The 27450-nt window shown below is 41.8% G+C and overlaps 1 protein-coding gene across 2 annotated transcripts in view; it reads left to right on the top strand.

The window, feature by feature from the left end:
* Positions 1-27450, top strand: part of srbd1 (S1 RNA binding domain 1) — a 104804-nt gene that overhangs the window by 12446 nt on the left and 64908 nt on the right. For both annotated transcript variants that reach the window (XM_084142198.1, XM_084142199.1), the window contains exons 10-14: positions 10788-10891; positions 12826-12933; positions 13063-13220; positions 15555-15645; positions 15930-16037. In XM_084142198.1, the coding sequence (XP_083998324.1) occupies positions 10788-10891; positions 12826-12933; positions 13063-13220; positions 15555-15645; positions 15930-16037 (569 nt within the window). The remainder of the gene's footprint in view (positions 1-10787; positions 10892-12825; positions 12934-13062; positions 13221-15554; positions 15646-15929; positions 16038-27450) is intronic.

Raw genomic sequence — 27450 nt, 5'->3', positions numbered from 1 at the left:
CTGCAGTCATGGTGTTGGCCTTTCCATTCAGGCACTGATGCGTTCTAGTTGAGAGCAGCCCACTCTGCGAGCGACGTTGTTAATTTTGTGACGCGGGATTGTCACTGAGTGTTAATTTCTCCAGCGGTGACCTGCTAGCTGTCGGATTCCGGCAAAAATGAACCTTTTCTTGGCGTCATGTTTAAAGGGGAAAGGTTGTTGTATGTGTTGTGACAGGAGGCATGTGTACACACATACTCGCCTGTTTAATTTAGCACATTAGGCTAGCCTCAGTCAGGCAGGCAGTTAGGCAGGCAGTGTATTAAGGGCAGGGCGTTAAGTTGTGGTCAGTATGTATGTATTTATGCAGCTGGGTACAGCAACATTCAGGGGACAGAAGCTCCTGGAGATAACACTTTAAACTGAACACTGAGTTATAGAATTAGTTGATTCTAAATTGTGTTTTAATCGATTGAAAAAATGCATTGCTGTTGAAACATTGCATTTATGAAATAGTTTATAAGCATAGGCACTAACAGTATGATTGATCATCTATATATACATATATATATATATATATATATATATATATAATATATATATATAATATATTTGTGATACCTCTATTCTTCATCTGTATTCTGAAGGTATTTAGACAATGATTTCTCTAATCTGAATCAGTGGAGTTGATATTTCTAAAGGCCAATGAGTTTATATTTCCACTGGACTGTTAGACATGATCCTTTTGCGGGGAATTACTGTTAGTCTACACATAACCTACTACACAGTACACAACAAGTATTACAGATTTTCAAATGGCTGTTCAAGTTGTATGCTCCTGAGTGGCGCAGTGGTCTAAGGCACTGCATCGCAGTGCTAACTGTTCGAATCCAGGCTCTGTCGCAGCCGGCCGCGACCGGGAGACTCATGGGCGGCGCACAATTGGCCCAGCGTTGTCCAGGGTAGGGGAGGGAATGGCCGGCAGGGATGTAGCTCAGTTGATAGAGCATGGCGTTTGCAACGCCAGGGTTGTGGGTTCGATTCCCACGGGGGGCCAGTATAAAAAAAAATAATAAATAAAAACATGTATTCACTAACTGTAAGTCGCTCTGGATAAGAGCGTCTGCTAAATGACTAAAATGTAAATGTATGCCGTTTGGAATGTATTAGCCAATATCAGATTCAATTTGTCAAACATTTTAACTCTTCAAGTGCAGAAACAAACTGTATCATTACTTTTAATGAGTACAGGTGCAGCGGAACGAAATAATTAAAAAGGGAAATCTGTATTTAACCGTCAATATCAATTCCAGCAGGTCACACACAGGTATTCAAGACCTGACTGAACACTCAAAGAAACACTATCACAATGATGTATTAATGTACACACACACACACACACACCACATTGTACAGTACGTGTGACTGTCCACCCTGTGCGTGCCTGACCCTCCCTGTGATTGACAGGCGTGACGGTGGAGGGGTGACGTGGGCGTGGTCAGCATTGCTGCGGCCCTGCGTTGTGACCGGTGTGTTGCCGGGGGTGACCGATGCGTTGTGACAGGGCTGGTGTCAGGTGACCGGCTGGCCTGATTGATTGTTTAGTGTCCGCCTCACACCCAGGACCTCCAGCTGTCCCTTCCCTCCCTGCCAGGGAGGGTCAATCACAGGTTCTTGTCTGTACCACAACACTGACTACACAGACCAACATGATCCCACTCCCTTTGCTCTGCTCTCTTAGGACAGACATTAAGAAAAGTAAAGGAAATAGGTGATCATCCGTTATTCAATGTTCCTTGCTCAGTTGCACAGTTGCTATTACACCAAGATGCAGATCGAGTAGCACAATCTTTCTCAGATGGTCAGGGATAGCCCGTCGAGTTTAGTTTTAGATTTCACCATTGTAAATATTGACCCTAGAAATGTGCTGTAAGGTGGCTTTGTGTTCTATGTTCAGAATGGAAATGGTTGCTGCCACTTTGGCTCTTTCTCTAACCTTCATAAACCGACATAGAATACTTCCTCAAACAATTACTAAATGGTTAGATAACATGTTATATACATTTTCTGTGTTGCAAAACTTATTTAGTTTATATTTATAGTTTGTGAGTCCATTAAGCATTATTGATTACTTCCTAATAATTACTTACAACTTACAACCACAGTTTATCTTCCCACCAAAGTTGAATATACACTACCGTTCAAAAGTTTGGGGTCACTTAGAAATGTCCTTGTTTTTGAAAGAAAATCAATTTTTTTTTGTCCATTAAAATAACATCAAATTGATGATTGAAGAAATACAGTGTAGACATTGTTAATGTTGTAAATGGCTATTGTAGCTGGAAACGGCTGATTTTTAATGGAATATCTACATAGGCGTACAGAGGCCCATTATCAGCAACCATCAGTCCTGTGTTCCAATGGCACATTGTATTTGATAATCCAAGTTTATCATTTTAAAAGGCTAATTGATCATTAGAAAACCCTTTGCAATTATGTTAGCACAGCTGAAAAATGTTGTGCTCATTAAAGAAGCAATAAAACTGGCTTTCTTGAGACTAGTTGAGTATCTGGAGCATCTTCAGTTTCTTGGCAATTTCTCGCACAGAATAGCCTTCATTTCTCAGAACAAGAACAGACTGACGAGTTTCAGAAGAAAGTTCTTTGTTTCTGGCCATTTTGAGCCTGTAATCGAACCCACAATTGCTGATGCTCCAGATACTCAACTAGTCTCAAGAAAGCCAGTTTTATTGCTTCTTTAATGAGCACAACATTTTTCAGCTGTGCTAACATAATTGCAAAGGGTTTTCTAATGATCAATTAGCCTTTTAAAATGATAAACTTGGATTAGCAAACACAACGTGCCATTGGAACACAGGACTGATGGTTGCTGATAATGGGCCTCTGTACGCCTATGTAGATATTCCATTAAAAATCAGCCGTTTCCAGCTACAATAGCCATTTACAACATTAACAATGTCTACACTGTATTTCTGATCAATTTGATGTTATTTTAATGGACAAAAAAATTGCTTTTCTTTCGAAAACACTGACATTTCTATGTGACCCCAAACCTTTGAACGGTAGTGTATATTAACAACAGGGCATCATATTGTCAAACTCAATTTTAGCCATAGTTAGAGTGCAACAACAGTGCCTCTCCATAGCTATTAACGTCTTGTTTATATTTCGCAATATGCCATTAGGGATTAGTTTTTCTATCCACAGCTCTAATTCGATTTGCGTCTCCAACTGTTTTCTAATCTTCTTGTCTGTGGTTGGCCTGGAGTGTAGCAGACCTACACTTGTCTGCTTCCTCGATTCTAGTCCGGCTTTGATGGACAGGTGGGGAAATACATGCCTGTTCTCTGCAGTTGGATTGGCAGCAATTTGCATTACACGCAGCCAGACGTGTGTGTGTTTGTGTGCTAGATTTTCTTAATAATGATAGAGAAACGGCCCATTTTGAAATGATGGTTTAATGATTATCTACAATTTCAAAAATAAACTTTGCATTAAAACAAATTATCCAAGACTAGTCAGAGAGATCTTGTAATTTGGATGTTTTCCCCCTTTATTTTATTTCAGTTAAAACATTGTTGTTTTATGAGATTACACATTTATATGAGTGGCAATTATTTTTGTCAAGTCAAAGCTAAAATATAGGCTAAGGGAATAATGTGATTTCATTCTCTCATTTTAGAATAATCACAGTATGTTTCATTCTTTAGCTTTGATTCAATTTAATTCAGACTTTATTGCCAATCAACAATGGATGATAAGGCATTTGTTTTAGGGCCAACAATATTACAGACTATACCATCAGGGTAAGACAATACAGTAACATACAGTAGGACATTTAAAGTGAAACATGTTGAGTATACTGTATGGAAATTGTTTTATATATAGATATATAAAACCGTCCTGTAGCTCAGTTGGTAGAGCATGGCGCTTGCAACGCCAGGGTTGTGGGTTCGATTCCAATGGGGGGCCAGTATGAAAAATGTATGCACTCACTAACTGTAAGTCGCTCTGGATAAGAGCGTCTGCTAAATGACTAAAATGTAAATATAAGTATACACTGAGTGTACAAAACATTATGAACATTACTCTTTCCATGACATAGACTGACCAGGTGAAAGCTATGATCCTTTATTGATGTCACTTGTTAAATTAACTTCAATCAGTGTAGATGAAGGGGAGGAGACAGGTTAAAGAAGGATTTTTAAGCCTTGAGACAATTGAGACATGAATTGCGTATGTGTGCCATTCAGAGGGTGAATGGGCAAGACAAAAGATTGAAGTGCCTTTGAGCAGGGTATGGTAGTAGGTGCCAGGCCAGGCGTACCGGTTTGTGTGAAGAACTGCAACGCTGCCGGGTTATTCAAGCTCAACAGTTTCCTGTGTGTATCAAGAATGGTGCACCACCATTCGTGTGGGAAGCATTGGAGTCAACATGGAGCAGCATTCCTGGGGAACGTTTTTGACACCTTGTAGAGTCCATGCCCCGACGAATTGAAGATGTTTTGAGGGCAAAAGGGGGGGGTGCAACTCAATATTAGGAATGTGTTGTTAATGTTTAAAACACTCAGTGTGTGTGTATATATATGTGTGTGTATATATATATATATATATATATATATATATATATATATATATATATATATATATATATATATATATATATATATATATATATATATATATATATATATATATATATATATATAGTACCAGTGAAAAGTTTGGACACACCTACTCAAGGGTTTCTGAAGCGATATGCCATCCCATCTGGTTTGCGCTTAGTGGGACTATAATTTGTTTTTCAACAGGACAATGACCCAACACACCTCCAGGCTGTGTAAGGGCTATTTGACCAAAAAGGTGAGTGATGGAGTGCTGCATTAGATGACCTGGCCTCCACAATCACCAGACCTCAACCCAATTGAGATGGTTTGGGATGAGTTGGACCGCAGAGTGAAGGAAAAGCAGCCAACAAGTGCTCAGCATATGTGGGAACTCCTTCAAGACTGTTGGAAAACCATTTCTCATGAAGCTGGTTGAGAGAATGCCAAGAGTGTGTAAAGCTGTCATCAAGGCAAAGGGTGGCTACTTAGAAGAATTTAAAATATATTTGAATTTGTTTTTTTTAAAATGGGTTGCTACGTGGTTCCATATGTGTTATTTCATAGTTTTGATGTCTTCACTATTATTCTACAATGTAGAAAATAGTAAAAATAAAGAAAAACCCTGGAATGAGTATGCATGTACTGTGTGTGTGTATATATATATATATATATATATATATATATATGTGTGTGTGTATATATGTGTGTGTGTGTGTGTATATATATATATATATGTGTGTGTGTGTGTGTGTATATATATATATGTGTGTGTGTATATGTGTGTGTGTGTATGTATATATATATGTGTATGTGTGTGTGTATACAGTGGGGGGAAAAAGTATTTAGTCAGCCACCAATTGTGCAAGTTCTCCCACTTAAAAAGACGAGAGAGGCCTGTAATTTTCATCATAGGTACACGTCAACTATGACAGACAAATTGAAGAAAAAAAATCCAGAAAATCACATTGTAGGATTTTTTATGAATTTATTTGCAAATTATGGTGGAAAATAAGTATTTGGTCACCTACAAACAAGCAAGATTTCTGGCTCTCACAGACCTGTAACTTCTTCTTTAAGAGGCTCCTCTGTCCTCCACTCGTTACCTGTATTAATGGCACCTGTTTGAACTTGTTATCAGTATAAAAGACACCTGTCCACAACCTCAAACAGTCACACTCCAAACTCCACTATGGCCAAGACCAAAGAGCTGTCAAAGGACACCAGAAACAAAATTGTAGACCTGCACCAGGCTGGGAAGACTGAATCTGCAATAGATAAGCAGCTTGGTTTGAAGAAATCAACTGTGGGAGCAATTATTAGGAAATGGAAGACATACAAGACCACTGATAATCTCCCTCGATCTGGGGCTCCATGCAAGATCTCACCCCGTGGGGTCAAAATGATCACAAGAAGGGTGAGCAAAAATCCCAGAACCACACGGGGGGACCTAGTGAATGACCTGCAGAGAGCTGTGACCAAAGTAACAAAGCCTACCATCAGTAACACACTACGCCGCCAGGGACTCAAATCCGGCAGTGCCAGACGTGTCCCCCTGCTTAAGCCAGTACATGTCCAGGCCCGTCTGAAGTTTGCTAGAGTGCATTTGGATGATCCAGAAGAGGATTGGGAGAATGTCATATGGTCAGATGAAACCAAAATATAACTTTTTGGTAAAAACTCAACTCGTCGTGTTTGGAGGACAAAGAATGCTGAGTTGCATCCAAAGAACACCATACCTACTGTGAAGCATGGGGGTGGAAACATCATGCTTTGGGGCTGTTTTTCTGCAAAGGGACCAGGACGACTGATCCGTGTAAAGGAAAGAATGAATGGGGCCATGTATCGTGAAATTTTGAGTGAAAACCTCCTTCCATCAGCAAGGGCATTGAAGATGAAACGTGGCTGGGTCTTTCAGCATGACAATGATCCCAAACACACCGCCCGGGCAACGAAGGAGTGGCTTCGTAAGAAGCATTTCAAGGTCCTGGAGTGGCCTAGCCAGTCTCCAGATCTCAACCCAATAGAACATCTTTGGAGGGAGTTGAAAGTCCGTGTTGCCCAGCGACAGCCCCAAAACATCACTGCTCTAGAGGAGATCTGCATGGAGGAATGGGCCAAAATACCAGCAACAGTGTGTGAAAACCTTGTGAAGACTTACAGAAAACGTTTGACCTGTGTCATTGCCAACAAAGGGTATTTAACAAAGTATTGAGAAACTTTTGTTATTGACCAAATACTTATTTTCCACCATAATTTGCAAATCAATTCATAAAAAATCCTACAATGTGATTTTCTGGATTTTTTTTTCTCATTTTGTCTGTCATAGTTGACGTGTACCTATGATGAAAATTACAGGCCTCACTCATCTTTTTAAGTGGGAGAACTTGCACAATTGGTGGATGACTAAATACTTTTTTTCCCCACTGTATATATGTGTGTGTGTGTGTATATATATGTGTGTGTGTGTGTATATATATATATATATGTGTGCCAAATACATTTTAACTCAGTTTTTCACAATTCCTGACATTTAATCCTAGTAAAAATTCCCTGTTTTAGGTCAGTTAGGATCACCACTTTATTTTAAGAATGTGAAATGTCAGAATAATAGTAGAGAGAATGATTTATTTCAGCTTTTATTTATTTCATCACATTCCCAGTGGGTCAGAAGTTTACATACACTCAATTAGTATTTGGTAGCGTTGCCTTTAATTTGTTTAACTTGGGTCAAACGTTTCAGGTAGCCTCCCACAAGCTTCCCACAATAAGTTGGGTGAATTTTGGCCCATTCCTCCTGACAGAGCTGGTGTAACTGAGTCAGGTTTGTAGGCCTCCTTGCTCGCACACGCTTTTTCAGTTCTGCCCACAAATGTTCTATAGGATTGAGGTCAGGGCTTTGTGATGGCCACTCCAATACCATGACTTTGTTGTCCTTGAACCATTTTGCCACAACTTTGGAAGTATGCTTTGGGTCATTGTCCATTTTGAAGACCCATTTGTGACCAAGCTTTAACTTCCTGACTGATGTCTTGAGAGGTTGCTTCAATATATCCACATAATTTTCCTTCCTCATGATGCCATCTATTTTGTGAAGTGCACCAGTTCTTCCTGCAGCAAAGCACCCCCACAGCATGATGCTGCCACCCCCGTGCTTCACGGTTGGGATGGTGTTCTTCGGCTTGCATGCGACCACCTTTTTCCTCCAAACATAATGATGGTCATTATGGCCAAACAGTTCTATACTTGTTTAATCAGACCAGAGGACATATCTCCAAAAAGTACGATCTTTGTCCCCATGTGCAGTTGCAAACCGTAGTCTGGCTTTTTTATGGCGGTTTTGGAGCAGTGGCTTCTTCCTTGCTGAGACAGAACGCGTCTCCTTCCTTAGCGGTATGACGGCTGCGTGGTCCCATGGTGTTTATACTTGCGTACTATTGTTTGTACAGATGAACGTGGTACCTTCAGGCGTTTGGAAATTGCTCCCAAGGATGAACCAGACTTGTGGAGGTCTACCATTTTTTTTCTGAGGTCTTGGCTGATTTCTTTTGATTTTCCCATGATGTCAAGCAAAGAAGCACTGAGTTTGAAGGTAGGCCTTGAAATACATCCACAGGTACACCTCCAATTGACTCAAATGATGTCAATTAGCCTATCAGAAGCTTCTAAAGCCATGACATCATTTTCTGGAATTTTCCAAGCTTTTTAAAGGCGCAGTCAACTTAGTGTATGTAAACTTCTGACCCACTGGAATTGTGATATAGTCTGTAAACAATTGTTGGAAAAATGACTTGTGTCATACACAGAGTAGATGTCCTAACCGACTTGCCAAAAGTATAGTTTATTAACAAGAAATTAGTGGAGTGGTTGAAAACCAGTTTTAATGACTCCAACCTAAGTGTATGTAAACTTCCGACTTCAACTGTATATATATATATTATATATATATATGAAATGCTTAAAAATTATTTTTGGCTGCGATAATCTCAGTATTACATAGAATATTTATGATTCTAACACGATGAACAAATAATGAAAACAAGTCTTTATTCAACCCAAAACTAATATGATATTTATTTAAAACTAAATGTTTTCCTATAAAACATGGGATCAAGTTTATTTTTTCTTGAGAACACTCATTGGTGTGTGTCGCAACCCCCATGTTGTGTGTGTTTGTTCTGAAAATGAAAAGATAAGGAGTTGAAAGTTCACCACGTCGTCTTGTTTTCTTTGAGCCCTGCCTATCGCCCAGTTCCACGACCAACACATTCACCATTCCTTGCTCTTATTTAGAAAGTCAATATTTAATCGGAATCGCTCAGTTTTAAGAATAATATTCATTAATGTAGCTGACATTCCTCATATTTTTCCAATTATATGATTTCATTGTTTATGAAGAACATGATATGTTGGATATTTATTTTTTCTTTATATTAATAATGTAAATACTGAACTTGCATGTCCTGCAGTAGGAAAAGCTGGAAGAATTGAATTTGTCAGACTGTCTTGGAACGACCTCTTAATATCTGCCAAACACTCATTAAATCTATCAGGGAGATGTGATGTAGTTCACATCATAGCATGCGAAAATATGAGCTTGTTTTTTCTGTGTAGTTTTGGCTGGTTCTACACTCAAATGCTATCAGTTTGGCTTAGAATTGTTCCTAGTTGTGGATAGGGCTGGGAATTGCCATGGACCTCACGATACGATATTATCACAATACTTTTGTGCTGATACGATATGTATTGAGACTCTCACGATTCTATATGTATTGTATCGATACTGGGATTTGATTGGGATTCGATGTTCCAAACATATTGATCACCATATATCTGCTGCAGAGGGACAAGAGAGAGCCATGAGAAAACAAGTTTTGATCAGTCATGGAAATAAAAGTGTGGAAAACAAATTGGCTACCTATTTTTTTTTAAAGATGGAGAACAAGAAGAAAAAATACTGGAGTTTTGGTGCAGGTACAGTCAACTAAAACAAAAATGATATTGCTATATAGTCAAAACGATACCATATATCGTCAAAAATAATATCCTTATATTTAACTATCTTTTTTTTTCAACCATCACTAGTTGTGGAAAAAAATTCTGGGAGTGTGTGATGGGGAGGAAACCGTAATGGAGTGATAGGGATGTTTCCCGTTACTGAGTATTATGCTACTTCCCCCTGCCATCTACATTTGTGGCGCTTGGAGTGTTGATTCAATGGTGTTTGGTGATAGAGGTAGCTAGCCGTCCCATCAGGCCCAGAGCGATGGAGGATGCGTGGCAGGGGGGTGTCTTGTTGTGGCCAGCATTCAGGTAGCTGTCACAGCCATCACCTCCAGCATTCTCACCCAGGTCATCCTCTTTAATGAACACTGACTCACCAACACAGACAGGACTGGGATAGATGCCTGTTCTCTGACAGAACATCCGTCTGTTTTTCTTTATGGCGTTCTCCACTGAGTTGTCCCTTTGAGAAACCCCAGTCAGTGAGGAGGAGTAGAGTATGTGGGGGAGGACATAAAAGTTTGTTGGATGTTTTGTCCGACTTTGTTCGATTGCACGCAAAACTTCAGATTTGATGAATATCGCATGAGAAATTGCCCAGCGAACAGAAAAGCTCAAGGGGGGAACATGCCAAAAAAGGAAATATAATTTTCATCATAATTCTTGCAGCATTAATTTCTGTCCCGATCTGGCCATTAGCTGTTGTGATGTGGAGGGTGGGGGTGGATGTGGTGGCTGCTTGGTGGCAGGCTGGTAGGATGTGGGGGGGAGGTTGGTGGCGTGGCATTTGTCAACTTGACTCTTCCGCATCGAATCCAGATTGACGGGTAATTTCTACCCTTTCTCTCCAAAAGGTTTTCCTCCGAAAAGGTCAGACACTTAAAACTATTTGCTTAACAGCATGCCGCCTGTCCTTAGAGCTAGATGGAGGAAGGAGTGGGAGAGAGCAGAGAGATTTTCTACAGTGTAGACTGTGTGAGCAGACTATGTGTGTGTGTGTGTGTGTGTGTGTGTGTGTGTGTGTGTGTGTGTGTGTGTGTGTCCATGCCGGTGTAGCGGGGGTTGGCTTTCTGTGCTGTTTTTGGAAAGTGTGTGTGTGTGAGTCGTTGGGGGGCGTGGGGGTCTTTGCCGTGTGGTGCCGTGTGTCGCCTGTCTCAACAGGTTATGTTTTCCTTGCAGACCCTGGCCATTAACCGAGGGGAGAATCTGAAGATTCTGACAGTGAAGGTCAACATCCCTGACAGGGTGAAGAGCGACTTCTGTAGGTGGTGTGTCAACGTCAGGTCGGTCTCCTCCCTGCACACCCCCCCCCCCCACACACACACACAGAGCCCTTGAACTTCTCTCTCCTCTACCTCCCTGCTCCCTCTCTCCGTCTGTGCCCTGTGCCAGCCTGTAACGGTGGTGTCAGTACAGTTGTGGCCGTCTGCAATCTGTCCCCCAGGTGTGAAGGGCATAGGTGGGAGTCAGGTTCATGTATAATCATACAGTCGATGTTTCTGTATTGGTTACTGTGGCCCCTTCTAGAGCCAGACACAGAAAGTCACTGAAAGCTCCATGCAGTTATTATATACCTGTTCTTTGTCTTTAAAGCTCATATAGCCACAGATAAAGTCAAAGTTAGCTTCTTTCTCTTTGTGTAAATAAAATCTTTGTAAAATACTATGCATAACACGGCTTAGCAATAATCATTTACAATGTTTTTGGGGAAATGTACCCTCACTCACAAGTTGGATTCAATGCAGTAAAGATCATAGAATGATCAATGTGAAAATGCCTCTCCACATTCACAGCTCAGTGGCTTTTTATGGTGTTAGTAAAATAGTTTTCCAGTCTCTTGTTTTAAAATAGATTCCCAAATGGATAATTTTTTTATATATTCCGATGTGTACTGTAGAGCTGTAGAGCTCTCAAAATATTATTTTAAATATCATATGATCATGCTTTTAAATACATCAGATTACACTGTACAACAACATTGACCCTAAATATGAGTTTTTCAGTGAAATAAATGAAAACACCACAGTAAACGAGACAGCACATTAGATTGTTTTCATAACAGCACATTAAATGCTTTTGTTTTGAAGTAGACTATAATAGGATATTCTAATCTGTTGATATACAAGAAAACACAAATTAACACATTTTGTTGTGTTTTAGAAAATGTATTTGAGTGAGATATTATAGACCAAGGCCCTGTTTTTTTCTCTCAAACTAATTTGTTTTCAATCTTGTAAAATATTTTTTTTGCATATTGATTTTCTGTATTTCTTGTATTAATTGTTTGTGAATAACATTGTATTATACATTATAATATCCTCTGTAGCTCAATTGGTAGAGCACGGCGCTTGTAACGCCAGGGTAGTGGGTTCGATCCCCGGGACCACCCATACGTAAAAATGTATGCACACATGACTGTAAGTCGCTTTGGATAAAAGCGTCTGCTAAATGGCGTATTATATTATATTATAAATCACATATTATTTCTTACATAAATGTAGATCTACTTTGTGTATAATTTGAGATCCCAGCAATTTTGCTAATTCCTACTATACATTTTTAAAATATTCTCTGCAGTTACTAAAGGTGTACTTGCTTAACATGGTCTGAAAGTGTATCAAACGAATACATGAGTGTTTTGTGTGATTCAAAATGGTTTGTGAGGAGATCAATATTTAAACATATTAATTTCCCCCCAAAAATGTTTTTAATGTATTTTGTTAAATCCTTTTCTTGTAAAATGTTTATTTCATTCTATTTTAACATCTGCTTAACTTGTTAGTTTCTTTAAACTCTCCAGGCATCCCATTCATAACAATAGCAGTGAAAAAGATCACGTTTTAAGTGGTGGTGTAAAAATCTCAAACCAAGACTTTATTTAGTCATGGAGCTGTACTGTAACCTATAAGGGCAAGGTATGTGAAAGGACCTGTATTTTACTGAAGCCATGTATGTAACCAATCCTTTCCTGATCAAAAGAAAGAAAAGGGTAAAAACAGTGAAATCTTAGATTTTCAGTTTACAGAATTCACAGATTTACACTAAAACATCAGATTCACACCAAAATGGATTCTGTGTATGTATATGTATATATATATATATATATATATATAGATATAGATATAGATATAGATATATAGATATAGATATAGATATAGATATATAGATTTATATTTATCAGAAAATGACTCAATTGAATTTTTGGTTTCCACTGTAGATGGAGACCCAAGGGTTACGCTAGAGAGGAGCTGATGAAGATCTTGCGCGATGCCGTGGAGGACTCGTACAAAAGACTCTTATTACCCCTGCTCAGCAGAAGCTACAGGTCTGTACTGAACTCTGTGTGTGTGTGTGTTCCACTAAGTTATTTGACTTCACCGTACTGTATTTTAAATACCTCTCTCTCGCTCTCTCTCTCGCTCTCTGTCTCTGTCTCTTGCTCTCTCTCTGTCAGGACGAAGCTGACGGTTAGTGCGGAGAAGGAGTCCATAGCCATGTTTGTGCGTAACTTGCGCCAGCGTCTGTTGGTGTGTCCTGTGAGAGGCCGTGTCATCATGGGCGTGGACCCAGGGTTCAGACACGGCTGTAAACTGGCCGTCCTCTCCCCTACCAGTAAGAACCCACACTAACATGCCCCTCTTCCACTCTGCATTTCTGGGTATAGGGTGGAGATTGGTGTTTCAGTCAAAAGACTGCTTCTAGATCAGAGAAAATCTGTCATCCCAGTAGTTCATTCTATGTAAAAATGAACATCCTAGCATATCTGCAAAGACCAGTCACACATGTCTGGTCTATACTGTAGTCTCTACTAGTCTGTACTACTGGAGGAACAAGGGCCCTCTCCTCTCCACCCAAAAGAGCTGATGGACGTTCCTCCCAGTGGGCCTCTGTGGGCGGGGCCCCATGCAGGGCCACGTTTGGGCCCTCCTCCTGGGCAGCTGATCGCCCAGGCGCAGCTCACGCTGCCCACATGGCGGGTGTGTGTCAGCTGGCATTCCTGTGTTTTGGCATCTGCCCTGCAGCAAACACACACAAATAGACGCGCAAACAGACACGCAAAGACACATACACACACACTCAGCTTGATCATGACAGGTCTGGGGGTGTGTGGTCACATGACCTCCCGTCGGAGCCATCTAATAGGATCAGTCGTGCCCCATCAGCCTGACAGGAGACGGCAGCAGCTGAGTCGTTCCACCAATTCGGTGCCTTTTGAGAAGTGTAACATGGTCCAAAAAAAACGTTTGATTTCACCTAATTTTAGCATTCTGTCATAAAGAGCACGTTCAACTTCATAAAAAACAAAATTTTGCCTATTAAAGGTTCAATATGCAGAAATCGCTCCGCCATTTCCTGGCTGCAAGAAATTCAGTTTGTGACAAAACAAGCAATGTATAGTGTAGAGAATCATTGTACCATCTAAACCGCAGTGAAATATATTTTCAGTAACCAAAAATATTGTATTTTCAGCTGTTTGAAGCTGGTGTACAAAACTGAAAGAAAAAGACGCGAAACAAAACTTAAGAGTGGGAAGCATAGAAATAGCACACATAGAACAGATCTACCGCTTCTTAGACTTGCTTTCGATGAGAATTCAATGTGAATTTGGTCGGTTCACCCCATAAGTTATATATTGCAGCTTTAAGTGCCAAATAAAGTTGACTAGGTTGACTGTTATAGGGTTGACTGTAACAGGGTTGACACTAACAGGGATGACTGCAACAGGGTTGACTGCAACAGTGTTGACTGTAACAGGGTTGACCGTAGCAGGGTTGACCGTAGCAGGGTTGACAATTTCAAATTAAATCTGCCATAAATCCCCTTGGGAATGGAAGCTTGTTGTGTGCAACAGGGAGTGGCAATTAAATGCAAGCTTCACAAAAAAATGAAATTGCTAAAACATTTCTAGCCTGTCTATCTATGGGTAACAGTGTTAACGTGTTATGCTCGACCCGCTCCGTTTTCTACCACAACACACCAGAAAATTGCTAAAAAGAGTAGAACCAGCTCACCTGCTTTTACACTATCATTTAACTATTAGATATTCAATGTTTCTTTTGAAAAACATATTATTAAAACGAGAGTACAGTTCACATAACAGGGTTGACTTTAAAATGAGGGACAGATGTAAAATAATCACTAATGACATGAAATAAATAATAATCTTCAGAAATGACTGTCAAAGCAACAAAATAACTAGGGCTTTACAATTATGGTGAAAGTTGGAGAAATGTTTAGATTAAGTGGGTTGAAATCTTCCTAGAAGTGACAGTTGACGGAGGGACATGTCAAAATGCAGAATGTTGGCACTTTAGCAAGCCTTTATTCATATAAAAAATCTGAGTTATTGAATTCTCCATGTGGTCTATATAAAAGGGCACTTCATTTAATAAAACAGGCTTTTAAAAATTCAATATTGGTGCACAATTTCAACTTAAAATATCAAAGGGACGCAAAAGGCACTCTTTTCGTGGAACGACCCAGCTTTGTCCGTCCATCCCTACACAGGCACAGGAATGGACAGAGCTAGAGGAAAAGTGCAACATGAGGAGTATTCTCAAAATGCCCTTTTGGCACTGCTGTGCTTAGCTGAGCTGAAGCAAGCCGAGCTGACCTGCACTGCCCTGATAACGCATCTATCTACCTTAGTTGCTTGAACAGTGCTGAATGGAAATTATCCAAGCCAACAAAGTAAGGTCCGGGTCGGCATACTTGTATGGAAAGGGTATTAGTCCATCCATTCCATTTGCCAGGTCCCCCTCGCAAAAGAGGTTTCTAACCTTGAGTCTTTCCCTTTAAGAATCATCTTCACTTGCTCTTTATAGCTCCCTCCTTCTTGGGTCAGATCCTGTGATAAAGCTAGGAGTGTGTCTTCTTTATTCCTCTGTCTTGGTGACACCGAAGCATCTGTCCATTTTACATACTCACCCCTCCTTTCTGTCCCAGGTCAGATATTATACACAGATGTGGTGTACCTCCATGGTTCAGGTGGGAACAGAGAGGCAGACAAACTGCGCCATCTGATGATCAGATACAGGTACTGCAGCTGGTGTGTTAGCGATCAGAGTTCAAATAAGCTGTTGCACATTGTGTAGTGTGTACACTGTAATCACTAAGATAAAGAACAATACTTATCAAAATGAAAGCAAGAGGATTTTAGGATGAATTTTTGTAAAGTTTGAATATTCACAGAAATAGATCAATTAACCCCTTATTTGTTGCTGGCCTCTTGTGAATTTGCATTATTTATGATAGAACACAATGTTTTTTGGTTTCTTTTTCACACTATTGTACTCTCCGTCAACTCTTTCATACACACAGCTGTAACACAGTGGTTATCGGCAACGGCACAGCGTGTCGAGAGACTGAGGCCTTCTTTGCTGACCTCATCAGCCGACGCTTCTTCCAGCCTCTGGACGTGTCATACTGGTAAGACCAGAGTCCTAACTGTAGTCTCCTGCTGTATGTACCGAGAGAACAAAATCCTAACTGTAGTCTCCTGCTGTATGTACCGAGAGAACAAAATCCTAACTGTAGTCTCCTGCTGTATGTGCCAAGAGAACAAAATCCTAACTGTAGTCTCCTGCTGCATGTACCGAGAGAACAAAATCCTAACTGTAGTCTCCTGCTGTATGTACCGAGAGAACAAAATCCTAACTATAGTCTCCTGCTGTATGTACCAAGAGAACAAAATCCCAACTGTAGTCTCCTGCTGTATGTACCAAGAGAACAAAATCCTAACTGTAGTCTCATGCTGTATGTACCAAGAGAACAAAATCTTAACTGTAGTCTCATGCTGTATGTACCAAGATAACAAAGTCCTAACTGTAGTCTCTTGCTGTATGTACAGAGAGAACAAAATCTTAACTGTAGTCTCCTGCTGTATGTACCAAGAGAACAAAGTCCTAACTGTAGTCTCCTGCTGTATGTACAGAGAGAACAAAATCCTAACTGTAGTCTCCTGCTGTATGTACCGAGAGAACAAAGTCCTAACTGTAGTCTCCTGCTGTATGTACCGAGAGAACAAAATCCTAACTGTAGTCTCCTGCTGTATGTACCGAGAGAACAAAATCCTAACTATAGTCTCCTGCTGTATGTACCAAGAGAACAAAATCCCAACTGTAGTCTCCTGCTGTATGTACCAAGAGAACAAAATCCTAACTGTAGTCTCATGCTGTATGTACCAAGAGAACAAAATCTTAACTGTAGTCTCATGCTGTATGTACCAAGATAACAAAGTCCTAACTGTAGTCTCTTGCTGTATGTACAGAGAGAACAAAATCTTAACTGTAGTCTCCTGCTGTATGTACCGAGAGAACAAAGTCCTAACTGTAGTCTCCTGCTGTATGTACCGAGAGAACAAAATCCTAACTGTAGTCTCCTGCTGTATGTACCAAGAGAACAAAGTCCTAACTGTAGTCTCCTGCTGTATGTACCGAGAGAACAAAGTCCTAACTGTAGTCTCCTGCTGTATGTACCAAGAGAACAAAGTCCTAACTGTAGTCTCATGCTGTATGCAGGCTACCTAGGGAACTGAGTCAATGTCACTAAGAGGAGGTGCCTACAGGTTCCTCTCAGCATTCAGAAGACAATTAGAATGTTAAATGTAGGGGAGCTTCGTTCATCAATAAACCCTGTGGCTTTTAACAAAGGTAACAAAATAGAATTAGCATGGGGCAATGGGGGGGGGCTAGGCTAAAGGATATGGGCCAGGCCTGGAATGTGTAATTCATGTGGGTTTAAATGCCATCTGGACTTTGTTTAAACGCCTCTAATTAAGAACAAATATCTCTCGCAGTCCATCCGCCGCCGTAACCAGCGCAGCACAATGCAGCACTATCCCATCCAACCCAAATAACGACTAAAGTTCTGATCGTCTCTCTTGCGCCGACGTGTGTTTGTTGACTTTGGTTCAGGACTGGATTGCAGCCCAGAACCACTCAGAAGTGTATGGCGGGGCCGGTGGTGGTGGCGCTTTGGGTATTGTGTTCTTCGTCGTTAGCTGCTGCCAGGCCCAAAAACGGGGTCTGCCTCTGCACTTTTAGGCTCAGATTCTATTGTGTATAAATGGACCTCTACAGCAGCTGTGAGACAAGTGGATCCATTTCATTCATACAGTGGGGAAAAAAAGTATTTAGTCAGCCACCAATTGTGCAAGTTCTCCCACTTAAAAAGATGAGAGAGGCCTGTAATTTTCATCATAAGTACACGTCAACTATGACAGACAAATTGAGGGGAAAAAATCCAGAAAATCGCATTGTAGGATTTTTCATGAATTTATTTGCAAATTATTATGGAAAATAAGTATTTGGTCACCTACAAACAAGCAAGATTTCTGGCTCTCACAGACCTGTAACTTCTTCTTTAAGAGGCTCCTCTGTCCTCCACTCGTTACCTGTATTAATGGCACCTGTTTGAACTTGTTATCAGTATAAAAGACACCTGTCCACAACCTCAAACAGTCACACTCCAAACTCCACTATGGCCAAGACCAAAGAGCTGTCAAAAGACACCAGAAACAAAATTGTAGACCTGCACCAGGCTGGGAAGACTGAATCTGCAATAGGTAAGCAGCTTGGTTTGAAGAAATCAGCTGTGGGAGCAATTATTAGGAAATGGAAGACATACAAGACCACTGATAATCTCCCTCGATCTGGGGCTCCACGCAAGATCTCACCCCGTGGGGTCAAAATGATCACAAGAACGGTGAGCAAAAATCCCAGAACCACACGGGGGGACCTAGTGAATGACCTGCAGAGAGCTGGGACCAAAGTAACAAAGCCTACCATCAGTAACACACTACGCCGCCAGGGACTCAAATCCTGCAGTGCCAGACGTGTCCCCCTGCTTAAGCCAGTACATGTCCAGGCCCGTCTGAAGTTTGCTAGAGTGCATTTGGATGATCCAGAAGAGGATTGGGAGAATGTCATATGGTCAGATGAAACCAAAATAGAACTTTTTGGTAAAAACTCAACTCGTCGTGTTTGGAGGACAAAGAATGCTGAGTTGCATCCAAAGAACACCATACCTACTGTGAAGCATGGGGGTGGAAACATCATGCTTTGGGGCTGTTTTTCTGCAAAGGGACCAGGACGACTGATCCGTGTAAAGGAAAGAATGAATGGGGCCATGTATCGTGAGATTTTGAGTGAAAACCTCCTTCCATCAGCAAGGGCATTGAAGATGAAACGTGGCTGGGTCTTTCAGCATGACAATGATCCCAAACATACCGCCCGGGCAACGAAGGAGTGGCTTCGTAAGAAGCATTTCAAGGTCCTGGAGTGGCCTAGCCAGTCTCCAGATCTCAACCCCATATAAAATCTTTGGAGGGAGTTGAAAGTCCGTGTTGCCCAGCGACAGCCCCAAAACATCACTGCTCTAGAGGAGATCTGCATGGAGGAATGGGCCAAAATACCTGCAACAGTGTGTGAAAACCTTGTGAAGACTTACAGAAAACGTTTGACCTATGTCATTGCCAACAAAGGGTATATAACAAAGTATTGAGAAACTTTTGTTATTGACCAAATACTTATTTTCCACCATCATTTGCAAATAAATTCATTAAAAATCCTACAATGTGATTTTCTGGATTTTTTTCTTCTTATTTTGTCTGTCATAGTTGACGTGTACCTATGATGAAAATTACAGGCCTCTCTCATCTTTTTAAGTGGGAGAACTTGCACAATTGGTGGCTGACTAAATACTTTTTTTCCCCACTGTAAGCCCAAAATAAGGTTGAGCTACAGACTGTTCTACACGTATTCAGCCCCCAAGGGCTCACGTGACTCCCATGAAAGCCAGTATTTTGTTATTTCCAACTAATGGTCAAAGCTGATATTTCTGGTTGTTTATTAAGTTTGCATTCACTTGGTTCTACTGTTACAGTTATTTTTAAAGCTGGAAAACTGGAACACATCATCATAGCAAGAGATCCACCTCCAGATAATAGCTGTATTCTGTAAAATGGCTTAGTTTTAATTTGTGACATGTAGGAATGTCTAACTTGCCTTTTTTGTGGTATTGAATGGCTGTCCTGTATTAGCCTCTCCCTCTAGACTAGGCTGTGCTCTGTCTGTGGGTTTCTACTTTTTATCAGACGACCCGGCTTCACAGCTTCACTCTGGTCTCTCTGATACTCTCTCCTCTCCAAAGAATGATGGTATTTCTATTAAGCATACATCTTGCCCCGCTTTCAGCCATGTCCCTCTCCAAGCCCACTTAAAGTAAATGATTGAGTAGTTAGTTTAGACTCTGTCCCATGTTGGAGCAGACAGGGTTGAGGGTTCCATTGGTATAAAAGGTGACTGTAGCCTGACCCTGACTAGAGTGGGTCCAGCCAGTGTTTCTGGAACCTGCACAGTCTCAGATGTGTGAAAGCATCATGTCCCTGTTGGAGTGAGGCAGACATGTCCCTTTTGGAGTGAGGGAGAGACACTTTGTTTCTCTCCAGATATTTCCTAGGATTTCGCTCTTAACAGCTTGATCAAATCAAATCCCCTCAAAATGCTTAAAATAGTTCCAGCCTTCTGGATTTCCAGAGTTCCATTCCTTGAAGAGAACTGTGGTTTTCCCTAAGTCCTTTTTATGGTATTGTAATTTGAAGAGTCAAGGGAAGGATCATTAGCGATGAGGAATTACCTTTTCAATGGTGGTGACTCCACATCCCACAAGGATTTTGGTCCCGCTGATCGACCCCTGGTTGACCAGGGCAACCGCAAAGTAATCTTGATGATGATGAGCCGGAATGGCGGTCTAAGCATCAGAAGAACAGGATGCTGGGCTGCTCGCTGTGACTGTCCCTGACCAACAACGGTCGTGCCGTCCACAAGTTATGTTTGGGGAAGGAGTTGATTGACAGGCAGCGTGGCTCAGTGAATCTCTTCACTACTGTGACTAGACACTCTACACCTCTGCGAATCCTGTGGGTGAAAAATGTGAATGCGGTGCCTTACATCAAAGGCCTCTCTGCACTCCAACCAAGGCCAGACATTCCACACAGTTTATTTAATCTCCTCATGATAAATGTGGCCCATCCGTAACACTGTGGCGAGGGCCGCTCTGTACCTCGCCTTCCCCCAGACTGTTTTAGCAACTGGAAACAGTTCCCTCCTTATAGTGATTTTTATTTTGGGCGAATCTATGCAATTATTCTTTGTATTTCGCTGTGAAGAAAGGCTCGACCGGAGCCTCTCGCTAAGTGAATTTCCTCAGAACTGCTGTGAATGGAAAAAACATGTGTCTTGTACATAAGGTTGCAACTAGATATTACATATTCTTACCCCAAAAAGACTTGAGTCTGCTAATCCCAGAGTTCTTGTAACCAAATGTCTTGGAGATGATTGAATTGAACAGCATTATAGTGAATAATATCATGGATGAGTATCATATACTTATTTTGATTGTATTATACAGTATCATATGATACTATTCTTCTGTTAAGTGGTAACTTATGTTGAATGCCTGTGTGAACTTGAGAAGTTTTGTAAAAACAATTGTGTGTGTGTCTGCGCTCTCTCTCTTGCTCTCGCTTAGCCCAGGAACACACACTTCAACCACTTCTCCTGCGCTCCAATCTCTGTACAAGTTAATTAAAGAGGCAGCCTCATTTGTACCGTCTGCTATATGTCTCCCTGTGCCACAGCTTGATCAGAACCCCTTGAGGTGCACCCCCCACCCCTTTGTGCTCCCCTTGCTCCCCACCCTGCCAATCCCCACGTCCCCCCCAGCCTTCCTCCCCGCTGCCCTTCCGCCTGGCTGCTCCTGTGGAATGACAGCCAGCGCCAGCAGCCGGCACACTGAAATGAGCCTCCGGGACTCCCCTACCCTGACCACGGCAACCCGGCTCTCTGGGGCCTGCTGCTGCACCACTTAGTGTGTGACTGGGTCTGGGTGGACTGGAGGGGTAGGGGAGAGTGGGTGGAGGGAGACATCTGCCTGTTGAGTGAGTTGTTAGATGTACTCATATGTTAATAGTGGTCCTCTGTAGCTCAGCTGGTAGAGCACGGCGCTTGTAACGCCAAGGTAGTGGGTTCGATCCCTGGGACCACCCATACACAAAAATGTATGCACGCATGACTGTAAGTCGCTTTGGATAAATGCGTCTGCTAAATGGCATATTATTATTAATAAGCCAGTCATCTTCTGTCTTAACCTGCTCACTGAAGTTCAGGAGTGTGACCTTTTCAGACTGCAGTTGAACTTGTCTGTGTGTTGTGTAGAGCTAGGACTATATACCGAAAATTATCGACACTGACCATACCGATCACTTATCGGAGGCATTTTGTTGATATCGTTCATTACGATAAGTAGCCAATACTAGAGAAATGTGAAGTTTGAAATGAAATAAGTTTGCTAATATGGGTGATTGTTAATGGGACAATTGATGACTACAACCATCAAACTAGTAGTAGTACTTTAAATGATTAAAAATGTGGTTAAAAACGTATCATTATATTTAGCGCTATCACATCAATTCAGCCAATTTATCGCTATCGATTTTTGTACGTATCGCCCAGTTATAGTGTGGCGTTCCACTCTGACTTAAGCCATGTTCTTGGGTGTAAAAGCTTTTTTCTACTGTGTGTGTGTGTGTGTGTGTGTGTGTGTGTGTGTCCGTCCGTTGGGGAGGTGTGTGTGTGTCTGTAGGGAAGATGAGTGTGTGTGTGTGCATACTGTATGTAGGGCAGCTGTGTCCAGGAGGCAGTGGGTCCTGCGCAGGTGCAGGGCTTGGGGTCAGGGGTAAAACCTCCAGCCTGGACACAGCTGTGTGTCTGTTCACACTATTCCTGACGTTCACCAGATTTCCAGGAAAACCTTTCCTACTAGAGCTGCGCAATATGGACAAAAATCCATATCATGATCATTTGACTGAATTACATTAATGTGCGCCAGTTACTTTTTTAAAATGTTATCCTTAAAACTACTACTACTATATTGAGTGTTGTAGCTATCAATTGTTTCGTAAGCAATGCACCATATTCACAGTCTTACTTCATTTCAAACTTTACATTCCTGTAGTAAATGCTACTTATTGTTATTATCGAAATCATTAAAATCCCAGCTCTATTTCCTACCGTGCACCATTCCTGTCAGGGAACCAAAGACTGTGACGTACAACAGATTTCTACGATACCTTACTACCCTTTCACCTCTATTCCTTTCCTCTACTACTGTTACTAATTCAAGCAATAACAAGAAAAGGAATAATAATCAAGTGAATGAAATAGTATATTTTGATTAATTCATTTGATTTGAAATAGGATAGCCAAGTGTAGAAGTTAATTTTAAGTGAGAATGATCTTTTATACTTTATATAGTTTTATCTGTTCAATCAGTCCACTCCTGGGATTTTATATTTGTCTTTAATAACAGTGATCTGACATCATGTAGCTATTGGCTGGACGGTAAGGACTGCTTTATTACTTTCAGTCCCATTAATAGATCTTCATTAAGGGTTGAATTCTAACTTCAGATCCATGTGCATAACTCGAGCAAGACTCCCATTGACATTAAAAACATGGCTGTGGTTGGCTGTGTTTGCAAGGTAGTTGTACCATCTTTAGATGGCTCTGATAGAGTTGAGCCTCCCTCTCTGACCATGAGGAATGGAGTCCCTGTGCCACCTCTCTCTCTACAGCTCCTGTCTTTGCTCTTGTAGGTCCCTTTGCACGGTATATCTCTCTAATAATGACTCGCTCTCTCTTTGAATTAGCTCTAATATAGGCACAGTAGCCTATATGGTGGAGGAAGGCACTTTATATGTACCATAACTAAAGAGGAGTGTTGGCGTGGTGGCTTGGCCTTATTGATTCTGATCTGATATATAAGCTGTGGGATTCTCCTCCTCCCACACCTCCATGGCCTGTCTGCAGCCTGCTGCTGCCTCCACTTCCCTCTAATCTCTGCCCCTCACCCCTGTCCTGTCTGCCAGCCAGCCCACCTCTATCTCTCATCCCTGCCCCTCACCCGTGTCCTGTCTGCCAGCCCACCTCTATCTCTGATCTCTGCCCCTCACCCCTGTCCTGTCTGCCAGCCCACCTCTATCTCTGATCTCTGCCCCTCACCCCTGTCCTGTCTGCCAGCCCACCTCTATCTCTGATCTCTGCCCCTCACCCCTGTCCTGTCTGTCAGCCCACCTCTATCTCTAATCTCTTCCCCTCACCCCTGTGAGAGTTGTGTCTTAATTATGTCTGAGCTCACACTGGTCAAATGACACCACAGAGGGGGGTGGAGTAGGGCGGTTACCGTGACCGTATTACCGCCACACCGTCGGTCACGAGTCATGATGGCAGTCAAATTCCACATGACCGTTTAGTCTCCCGTTTGGTCTCCCGAGTGGCGCAGTGGTCTAAGGCACTGCATCGCAGTGCTAGCTGTGTCACTAGAGATCCTGGGCCGGCCGCGACTGGGAGACCCATGGGGTGGCGCACAATTGGCCCAGCGTCGTCCAGGGTATGGGAGGGAATGGCCGACAGGGATGTAGCTCAGTTGGTAGAGCATGGCGTTTGCAACGCCAGGGTTGTGGGTTCGATTCCCACGGGGGGGCAGTATGAAAAAAATAAAAATAATGTATGCACTCACTACCTGTAAGTCGCTCTGGATAAGAGCGTCTGCTAAATGACTAAAATGTAAATGTAAAATGTAGTCACGGTAATTAGGCTTCTCCAAGCTCTGATGCTGCTGATGGTCATTAGTAGCCTACCAAACTTGCTAACTGTCTGGTACTCAGCACTCTATTGTCCCTCTAATCACTCTGACATCAATGCAAATGTAATCGAAAATCTAATCAAACACATTTACATTTTACATTTTAGTCATTTAGCAGACACTCTTATCCAGAGCGACTTACAGTTAGTGAGTGCATACATTTTCAACACTTAATGAGAGCCCATGAGCTCATGTTGTGCAACATTTCTATAGGCTATGAAATTGCATGAGAAAACAGAGTGATGGCCTCTTTTTAAAAGAGGAGGATCCCATCAGCTTTCTATAGGGTAGGCCTATTATATTTATTTCTCAACTTTTCTGATATTAAGCACATTGCTTCTCTTTACAACAGGAGTATAGCCTACCTGGCTGGCATGAAAATGAACCACGGGAAAAGCGACTTCCATTCGCTATTTAAGTGCATAGATTACATGTATTTTTCCCCCTGCCCCTGTTTCGAGACAGGTGCATGATAATGGTCCATTCTAAATCCAAACAAATTTCACACATATTATTTAGTATATGTATAGACAAGATTAAATCAAGAATAGTCTGATGGGTGACAATCTTAGCCTATCACTTGTGGATGATATATTATCACTTGTGAATGATGCCCAGCTTGTGTGCAGTAAGGCCAGAAACAGTGCATACCTTTTTTGCAACTTTTTCAAATCACAGTTGCACACCTCATGTAGCCTAGCCCATAGGCCTATGTGTTTTGGTAAGTTTTGTATCTCAAATAAAGTGGCCAAATAACTTCTTAAAATTAAGTACATGAATCCACTTTACAGCGGGTGTAGAGCCTAACTGGCATACATACGCAGCGTGTGAGTTTCAAGTTTGGGGGAGATAATGCATAATCACATTTGCGGTTTTCCCGCTAATGGAACATTCACGCTTATAGCCTACTGCCATGTGCGCATTGCTGCGCTTATCATGTGAAGAAATAGCCTAACAGTTTATCAACATTTTAAGCTAAACGTTCTGTTTTCAGACTCATTTGCTTAAAAATTTTTTGGGGATGTTAGTGGTTGTATTAATTTGGGATCTATCGTATACCTCAACTGTCCCAGACTATGTTTGGAATATTTATTTATAGATAGAATAGGTCAACCTTTGTACTATGGGGGATAGTAGATTGACATAGGCTAGTGCTTTTGCTGTTCGTTAGGCCTACTCATCTTGTTGGCTGACGAAAAGTAAATGTGGACAGTTCTTCCAATATCTTCAATATGTACCTCGGAATTGGATAAGGACGCACGTCTTCACTTGTAGCCTGTGAGAAAGACCGGATCATATAACTGAGAGCCATGTGAGTGAGAGGTGCTTCGGAGCACGCAGCCGGGAGAAGGGAATTATATTTATTATATTCAGCCCAAGGGCACAATGGCCACTGGCCGCAAAAGGCATGGCATTTTTTAGGGGGCATTACGGCCACACAAAGGGGATGCCGCCGGGAAATTTGAGGCATTATCAAGTGCTTGTCAAATTGTGAATGAGAGACTGATGAAGTGTGTACAACCTGCGCCTTTCATGTGCCTTTTTTCAAATCATCATTAGTCGCATCATGCAGCCTTAGAATGTATTAAAAACCCCAATGTTTGTATCACAACTAAAGTTACATAAATGTAGATGTTCTAAAGGTCTGCATCAGTGGCTTGTAGGCTATGCGTGGAAGCCAGGAGATGCTAAATGTGTTTATATTAATTAACGGTCAATTACCATGAGACCGGCTGTTATTTGCTTGACAATCACCTGCTGATGAAATTTCATGACCGCCACAGCCCTAGTGTGGAGGAGAGTGGGGAGAGGAGTACTCCCATAGGTCACTTCAGATATGTCCAACATACTGTATGCAGTGTGTGTGTATTCTTCCTGTACTCTCTGTGTGTGTGTTCTCCTCACGGTGGCCCGCCACACGTACCTTCCCAGTCTCATTATCAAGTGTGAGAGGATGGCCGGTTGACAGTCCCATTCCCTCCACAGTGTGACCTTGTCTGTCACGCTGTATTAGCGGCAGGCCATCGAACACGCAGCCTTTGTCACAGCGCATAAACGCCCTCTCAGGGCTCAGTGGCTGCTGGACAGGGGACACTCCTCTCTACCCGTGTCCCACCCCTCAGATAGGCAGCCCTCAGTGCTGGATACCAGCCGATGTCGGTGACAGTGACCTAAGATGTGTCACTGAGACGAGCGCAATGCAGTGACACCCACCCGCCTACCCCCCGCCTCCCTGTCTGCCGGGCCAGGGTTACAGTTTGTCCTGACTTCTGCCAGTTCAGTTGGTTTAAGTTGATTTTATGCCTGTATTGACTCAATACATTTAGGATAATGATGCACCTTTGAAAGCAGTCCACACACAGACAGTCCAGATTTTTTGTTCTAGTTTGGGTTCTGCTACAGCAGTACTCAGGATGTGGTAAGACAGTGCTTGATTTGTAAATCAGGAGTTGCCGGAACAAAAAGTGAGCGCTATAGGGGGGTGACCTGGGGGGGGCTCTAAGGTACCGGAATGCATGAAAAACATATAACCTTTATAATAAAGCATTGCATGCATTATCATTGCTTTTGCGTAGTGGCATAGAGCAGTAGAGTAGAGGTGCTTGCAGAAGTTGCACACATGGGGGATTATTCTTGTAACCTAGGGTCCAGAACAAATGTGGCCTTTTATAAACGCATTTCATGCAATTATTTTTTAATACCGCACAAATGATCGACATGGCAGGCTACTTTGACACTGACAAACTGAGAATCTGAGATAAAAAAAGAACAACCTTGTCTTGATTCCACCAATAGCCTAGGCCTAGGTTTGCAGAGTGACACATATTGTTTAATATGAGGAAATTATAGCCCTAAAAAAGCTTTCCAGTTTCACTGACTCACCCAATGATGCGCAGCTCACTCACCGGCGATGGCCGATGCGCTCGTGCCAAAAGCCTATCTCTCTTGTTTTACATTGTAAAACAATGCTGTTCGCACAATATGCCTATTTGAAAGTTGATAAAATATTTTGATAGCCTACAGACGGATTAGTCTTCTCTTTCCATCAGGAGCCATTTGCTTTCCAACCTGTGTTTTCCCACGATTGTATTTGAAATATTGCGAAATGCATATTTTGACTGCATGCTGTTCACTA

Source organism: Coregonus lavaretus (assembly GCF_964263955.1).
Source record: "Coregonus lavaretus genome assembly, chromosome: 25".
Taxonomy (NCBI): Eukaryota; Metazoa; Chordata; class Actinopteri; order Salmoniformes; family Salmonidae; genus Coregonus; species Coregonus lavaretus.
Note: the sequence above shows the minus strand (reverse complement) of the source record. Positions and strands in the feature narration are given on the sequence as shown.